Raw genomic sequence first — 8,075 nt, forward strand, 5'->3', positions numbered from 1 at the left:
AGGGAGTATCATTTTGATTGGTTATTATAGTGGTGAATTTATTTAGGCTAGAGGCATGTAGTTCAAGAAAAGCTCAGGCTCTCACTTACATTTATTCATTTGGCAGATGCTTTTACCCAAAGCAATATTTGAGGAAGAGTAAAATCCAAACTATATAGCTGAGGCCCAGCAGTGGCTGAATGGCAGGTGTGGGGTCTGAACTCACAACCATGTGGTCATCACCACAGAACCTTATCCTAAGAGCTTCCCCTGCCTCCTATGTTTTGACCCTGCAAACAGACAAAAACTTTGCACATGATGTTTATCTTTTTTTCTTTTGTACACAAAATTGTAATTAACACTTTGTAACTGAGGTCTGCAGAGCTTGTTTTGCACTTGGGGAATGTTTCTTAAAACCACAGACACACCTGTGTGGAGCAGAAATAATTCATATATATATATATGAATTATTAAAAAAAACACATAAAATGCCAACCAGGTTTAATGCATTTTCATTTAGCATATCATGAAACATAAAGACATCAAAAAGGTGATGCAAATAGTTACAGCTGATCCTAATATATCTCTTATTGCCTTTCTAAATTGATGCAAAGTTATTAAGTTACTCATACTCACATGACAAGCTTTTTCTTTACCTATTATGATATTAATAATATGTACATCACAGTTTATGTTGCATTTGTCATTTCAAAATCACAGAACAAGACAAGTAGTCCAATATTTATTTTACACCATATGTTTGTGCTTCTTTATTTTTTATTTCTGGTCCTTCACATAATATTATTAGATAAACACTGTACCTGCTTTAAAATTGTAAACGCAGAGTGTCTGACAAAACGTTTCTGTAAAGGTTCATTTTTAATGTTTTGAATGTGCTCAAGATTCTAAAAGTGCTTTTATATAATGTATTGCTAAAGCAATGGCATTAAATAGTCAGAGGATATATATATACACTAAATAAAGAAAAAACATTAACTATACAAGGGTATTCAATACAAATGAGATTAATACACATTTAGATTTCACGCACAGGTTAAATGTTTCAGTTAGATTAATGATTAATGCATATTTCAGGTTTTCGCGTGCCACCAACATCGGGAAAAATGCTTTCGATATTTAAACTGCTTTGCTGTGCTTTGTTTAAGTAAAGCTCTGTATTTGATGACAACTCTATTATCACAATGAGTAGGAAGGTAGTTCTACATGATCAAATGTGCATCATTCACTATTCATGTTTGCTTGTTCGAACCTGTTTGTACTATTACAAAGCCAACAAAGAAAAGTCTGTGAACCCAAATCTTCTAATTTCTAACATGCTTTTGTGCTGTTGTAATGTCTAATTTGGAAGAGCTGGATAATGCGGTCACCTTGTTGCGCTTGTGGTCTCATTCGCCCATTGAGAACATGATAAAGTGCATAACCGGTTCAAGACGTTTTTCTATTCGAGTTTTGAACAAAATCCTTTACAAGACACGAAGCCCTAAAAATGATCATGATGATGATTAGGTTTTTTGTTACAGGTTGAAAACAAATCTTGTTGAGGAAAGCTGTGCATGAGCAGGTAGAGAGGGGAGAAGGACAAGTTAATACTGAAGATGTCCAAGTCAACTCAATCAGATGGTAGGGGGATTGGGTGAAGTCAACTTTAAGACTTCTCTTGATTCTAGTGGTCATTACAGGAGCCAAATAAATCATCAAAGAGAATAAATGAAAAGAGAAAAGAGTCTGGTTGGTCAACCGTGCACCGAAGAATACCTGATTCAGATCCAAAGAAATGGGACTAATGTGATGAGTGACTTTTGTACATTTTCATCCAGTCATGTCATTGCTGAAATGACTCTGCTCCATCTTTCTCCACCACTCAAACCATCTCTACATGATGCTGCACTTGGCCTTCAGCTTGTCAGCCCTGCGTTGCTTGCTGGAACGCATGTTGAGGCTCATGTCGCGCTTCTTGTCCAGGTTGAGCAGCTCCTGGAAGAGCTCGGTGACATTGTGGTTGGTCTTGGCCGACGTCTCCATGAAGGCACACTTCCAGCTGTTGGCCTGCGCCTCCCCTTCCTTGGTCTCAACCTCACGTTGACTCTCGTCACTCTTGTTGCCCACCAGCATGATTGGGATGCCCTCCACGTTGCCCTTGATGGCCAGCACCTGCTGATAGATGGGTTTGAGCTCCTCCAGTGACTGGCGGCTGGTGATGGAGTACACCAGGATGAATGCGTGACCCTTGGAGATGGACAGGCGCTGCATTGCTGGGAACTGGTGGCTGCCGGTCGTGTCAGTGATTTCCAGCGTGCACACACTTTTGTCACAGCTGATCACCTGCCGGTATGTATCCTCCACCGTGGGGATGTACGTGTCCCTGAACGTGCCCTTCACAAAACGAAGGACCAGGGAGCTCTTGCCAACACCTCCAGCCCCAAACACCACCACACGGTAGTCATTGCTTTGCTCAGGCATGCTGGTATGGTCCACTCAGGGTGCAGTCAGTGCTAACTCTTGATGTATTCCCTGAGATCTGGAAAAACACAAGTTGAAAAAAAAGCACAACTATCATTATGCCATGATCATGTTATTCATATTTGATGCATATTTTGTTTGCAAGCTCAGGTCCACACAACCACACATGCCAACAAATCCCCAGTGCTGAAAGTCTCACAATGTTCAGCAAAATTTGTGTCTAGCTGAATTGAACAACGTACACGTGCATTCATTCTTGGAGCTCATTCAAAAGTAGAATTTTGCTGGGCATAAACAACGAATGAAAAAGCAAAACTCAACAGGAATGTAGAACCAATATATGCTATACAACCAAAAGTATAGGGATACCCAATCTTCACACCCATATGTGTTTCTTCCCTAAACTGTTGCCATAAAGTTGGAAGCACAGAATAGTCTAGGATGTCATCGTATGTTGTAAGGGGCCTAAACATGTTTCACCATGACAATGCCCCTGTGTACAACGTGAGCACTATAAAGACATGGTTTGCCAGGATTGGTGTGGAAAAGCCCTGAACTCAACTCCACTGAACGCCTTTGGGATGAACTGGAACACCAACTGCACCCGAGGCCTCATTGCCCAATATCTGTGCCTGACCTCACTAATGCTCTTGTGGCTGAATGAACACAAATCCCCACAGCCACACTCCAAAATCTAGTGGAAAGCCTTCACAGAAGAGTAGAAGTTATTATAACAGCAAATGGAGGGAATAAATCTGGAATGGGATGTTCAACAAGCACATAAGAATGGTCAGGTGTCCACAAACTTTTGGCCATATAATGTATCTAACATTATGTCCATGCACTTAAACTCAGTAGGCATAGCATTATGATTGTACTGTGAATGCATGAGCAAGATATTATTTAACTGTATGAGAAGGGTGAGTCAGTATACTTGAATAGAAATGCCGCTGTCAGCTGTTTTGTGTCAAATCAGTTTGAAGGCAAAATCATTTTTAATTGTGCTGTGTTTTTGCCCAGCAGATTAGAAAAAGACATCTAAAGTTTTCGCTATTATACCACACCGCTGTTGAATTCTCAATTCTGTTTGGTCATGAGGTATTGATTAGTTTTCTATAACAGCAAGATTTGAACAATATTGCCAAGTGCAATTCAAATTGCTGTTATTTGACAAAGAAAACTGTATAATCATTAAAATCTGGAGGCTTTCTGTAAGAAGATATTTATTTATTTAACATTCAGGAAAGGAGTCTCCAGTGTTGCCACTTCGTAACGGTCAGTAAGTTTTCCGCAATCGACATTGAACTTTGTGGTTTCTGGTTTCTTGGTAACATGACATGCTGTTTTTTTGTTTTTGTTTTGTTGTTTTTCTTTCTTTTTAAGCTGAAGAGACTGCAATGGACTGGCTTCCCATCTAAGGTGTATTCGTGCATATTGCAATGTTTACTAAATTTATGTGGTATAAAGGGAATAAAACACTTCGGCCTGACATGAAGCATCATTGACTATTTTCCTATAACAGCACACCCCTCCCCCTGTATTGTATTCCTTACATAAAAAAATGAAGACTTGTTGGCATAATGTATTTTTCATTAAGGTGTGACACAAGATAAACTGACTCTATATATAAATTGGGTCAATTTAAACATAAATTGGCTAAATTGGTTTTTGAATAGGTACAGTTCATTTTAGAATAATACTCCTCAATTGAATAATTCCTTTGTCTATTGCACCGTACATTTTACATTTACTGTTTAGCCTCTGCTTGTGTCTGCATGTGCAAATAGGTAGTGCATTCTCTGCTGCCATCAGCACCAAGGTCAGAATATATTAATGACTCACTCATCACACTCTGGAGCAGATGTAGCCATTGGTCTCCTGTGTATAGCAAGATCAAACTGGCTATTTCCAGCACTTACAATACATTTCTCTCCAGTGTAGGATCTTATCCTGTCTCCCTCACCTGAGCTCCATGTGTTTGTTGATGTGCATTATGGTTACTTTGCTCATGCATCTAATTACCATAAACAGCATGATTAACAGTGCAAGTCCTTCTGTTCTGAAGAGCTGACAGTGCAAAGTAGGTCACATGTTCACTTCAGCCAAGATAAGTGTGGAATTATAATAATTAGGACTGGGCCACAATCAATGATAATAAATGAAACTCAAACCTATTAGTACACTGCTGCTGAGATAACAAAAGAAAATACAATGATATACAATGCTGAAATCACTTTCTTAATGATCTTGTTTATTCAAATCATACTTAAAATCTATAATTCTGAATTGAAGCAAATTAGAGAAAATTACTATACATTTGAACAACTGCTTATATGTAACCAAGTCAATTGATTATATATAATATATTGCATATGACTTCTATGCATATGAATTCTCATACTTTCCCTTAAATTCTGTGATTTAGCATTTGGCAGTCCTAATATTTCATTTGAACTCAGAACTTAGGACGGTAAGTAGATGCTCCCAATTGATACGTGTGGCAAAAACACTGCAAGCAACATAATCTTTGGGGAATCACTTTTCATATCCCAGTTGTCTCATGCATCTATGGTCTGGGATCCTTGAAAAACAGGGGGGGAAGAATGACATAATTGTGTTCTTTCCCATCACTAAGCAACATATCAACAGAGAGCAGAGTTTTCCATGTTATCTCATGAGAAGCTTGTTAGTGTTGCAGGACGGGCAACTCAAAGAGATGCCAGTGTTGTATGCAATTAGCCAGTTATATAAAGTATTAACTTTGACCAAAGTAGGTGATATTAAACAAATACACTGGTATGAAAGGAGAGCAAAGGAAGCAGGGGGACTAGAGGAGTATCGGAGACAACTGGACCAAGGCTATGAATTCCCACTCGGGAAAATAAGAAAAATATACAGTACGCATGTATGAAGCATAGTGTTCTTTGCTGCTGTGAGCGCAGGCGAATACGTATCATATGAGAGGGAGGGAAAGAGAAACGCTGCAGTGCAGAATCACCAGAGGAGAAAGACGAACAGGGTGGGCCTCTGGTGTCATATGGATGCCCGTAGCATCTCTGCTGCAGTGCTTGATTAAAAACTTTTTGTAATCATTTTGCATCTTCACAACCATGGTACATAAACACTTGCAACATAGTTCTTGTTTCTCCTCATATTCTTGATGAAATACTCATCTATCTTTAACAGAGAATAACAGCACCATGTGCACCACTGTGCCAACGAGTACATTCAAGAATCAGCTATTCTACCTTCGTCCGCATCCTTGTGACGTCTCAGTTGTGCTTCTTTTTTGGAACTCTGGGAGTTCTCCGGTTACTGTGGAAACACACCCCAAGGGCAGGCATGATATAGAAGAAAGACCGTGTGTGAGAGAGGATGTAAGCTGGGATACTGAGGAAGCTTAGAGGATAATGAGTAAAAGAGTACACTCTTCACTTTAGACATGTGGGGGGCAAAAAACAAGCGATTCTTCATTTTTTTTTTTTTAACTGCAATTGCCCCTGGTAGATAGCCAACAAACGGTGGGTTTAATTTATGTCACAGGAGCTTTATATAAGCTTATATAAGTAGCCCATTTCAGCTACTGTATATCAACTTGGTCATGATTCATCCCAAATTACTGAACCTTATAAAATTCTCTCCTCTGCTGAGAGACTAGCAATATGCAATCATTTCAGAAACAGCAAAAATAGCATTGTGTTACATCCTAACCAGCATTAAACCATAATGCCAAGCAATTTTCTATGATAATCAGCACAGTGTCACATCCCAAACATGCAATCAAAGAAGGCCACCCAGTTCAATACCCCTGGTTCAGACCCTATCAACTCACTTTGTGTTAATAAGCACAAGAATATATATATATATTTTCAATATGTAACCAAATAAATCCTCTCTAGATTCTAATTCAGCTGTAGCAGCATGCATATGGCATACCACTAGACCTACAAGATGGTCCTGCTGTGTTTCCAAAAACAAACCTCCGTTTCATAATCCTTACCAGCATCCCCACGATCGTTCCTCTAATCAGCGCTTAATAATTGATGCTAAGCAGTTTGAATGAAAAATCTGAAAATATCACCTACAAAATATGCACAGAGGATTGCATTTCATTCCACAAGGCCAATCATGTTTATTTTTAACATCACATGCCTAGCCAATGAGCAACTGAACACGCAGAAAAGCAATGCACAAGCAGTAATAGTGATTCAAATCTAGTGCTTCAAAGCTCTCTTTCATTTATTTATTTAAAAAATCCATTTTGTTGTCTAGTTTTTCATCAGTTCTGCGTAGATAAAATAGCAGAGGTTTAGCCTATAAACCATGCAAATTATTTGCAGCTGGTAAGTTGGGTTTATGTTATTGATTTTGAGTTCTTCCACACACACACACACACACACACAGAGAGAGAGAGAGAGAGAGAGAGAGAGAGAGAGAGAGAGAGAGAGAGAGAGAAAACTCAAAGACTGAACATTTTTTTAACACCATGACCCCAACCTTCATTCATACTCCTTCAGAGTTGTAATGCCACAGCAGCCACGCTGGTGTTATCCCTAACCAGAGCTAATCATAACATGTGATTCAGCCCTCCAGCAAATGATTTTTATTCTGTGCAGTGGGCATGATGTCCCTGCTGAGATTTCTCAGTTGCTGATGTGGGTGTTTCTGTGGGTTTTTTTTTTTTCCATTGGATGAATCACAGCATTCAGGAAACACAATAAAAGCGAACCATATCGCATCACCAGGCTCACCAGGACATTTTTAGCCCACATGCTGCACGGTATACCGCAAGGGCAATACGTAGAAGAGGAATCGCAATGATTTTTTTTTTGTCCGTATCGTGTTGCTTCTATTTTAATGCAATACACGGACTACGCTGATGATGCTCATAATAACGCAAGATGATCGATGATTCACTTCTAATTCACTACAGCTCATCATGGGCAGTTTTTTTTTAAAAGAAAGAATTAGATCATGCAAATTAAAAACCTGTCAATGGGGGAAAAAAAAAAAAAAAACATATCCGCTGTGTTACCGCATGGCTTCATTATTGCATCAGGGATACTGTCCTGAACGGGGCGGCTGTTTAGATGCAGGAAATTGAACAAAAAGGCCATGTCGGGTATGAACCATTAAAATAATAAAACATCACCTCTTGCGCGTCGGTGTCCTCGCGCTCGCATGCCTGCACCGTGCCGTTCTTTTGTTAAGCTACGCGACCGTCGCGCTCCATCACACCAAATAAGGCTTAAGGCTCAAGGACGCGCAGAAGATGCTCGCTACCGACCGCGCGAATGCGCATCCTGGTCCACACACACACACACACACACACACACAATCCTCCCCTTACCTCGACGCTGTTCTGCAGTGTCCCGAAGACGTCAGCAGTAGATTATAGGAAGCAGCAGGAAAGCAAAGACGCCACGGATGTCTTAGATTCTACGCCATGCCAGTCACGTAGCATTTTGCCTTTTGGATTGCATGGCGTTAAACGGAGAGATGCGGCGGAGAGCTGAGGTGCCGTTATTGCTGTTGGAAGGCGCGCGCGCGCGGCTACGCTCCAGCGTCGTGTGACGCACGCGGACACCCCCGCTTCCTCCGCGCGCAGTGTGACG

At 40.2% G+C, this 8,075-nt stretch overlaps 1 protein-coding gene across 2 annotated transcripts; it reads right to left on the minus strand.

The window, feature by feature from the left end:
* Positions 1 to 475: 475 nt before the first annotated feature.
* Positions 476 to 8,075, minus strand: diras1a (DIRAS family, GTP-binding RAS-like 1a). 2 transcript variants are annotated; one of them, XM_026934775.2, is made up of 2 exons: positions 7,811 to 8,075; positions 476 to 2,518 (listed from the first exon to the last, which is right to left on the minus strand). In XM_026934775.2, the coding sequence occupies exon 2, from the start codon at positions 2,458 to 2,460 to the stop codon at positions 1,873 to 1,875; it is 588 nt and encodes a 195-aa protein (XP_026790576.1). In that variant the 5' UTR covers positions 2,461 to 2,518; positions 7,811 to 8,075; the 3' UTR covers positions 476 to 1,872. The 2 variants fall into 2 exon arrangements, with proteins under 2 accessions (XP_026790576.1, XP_026790669.1); XM_026934868.3 differs by lacking the exon at positions 7,811 to 8,075 and adding an exon at positions 7,613 to 7,769.

Source organism: Pangasianodon hypophthalmus, chromosome 11, assembly GCF_027358585.1.
Source record: "Pangasianodon hypophthalmus isolate fPanHyp1 chromosome 11, fPanHyp1.pri, whole genome shotgun sequence".
Taxonomy (NCBI): Eukaryota; Metazoa; Chordata; class Actinopteri; order Siluriformes; family Pangasiidae; genus Pangasianodon; species Pangasianodon hypophthalmus.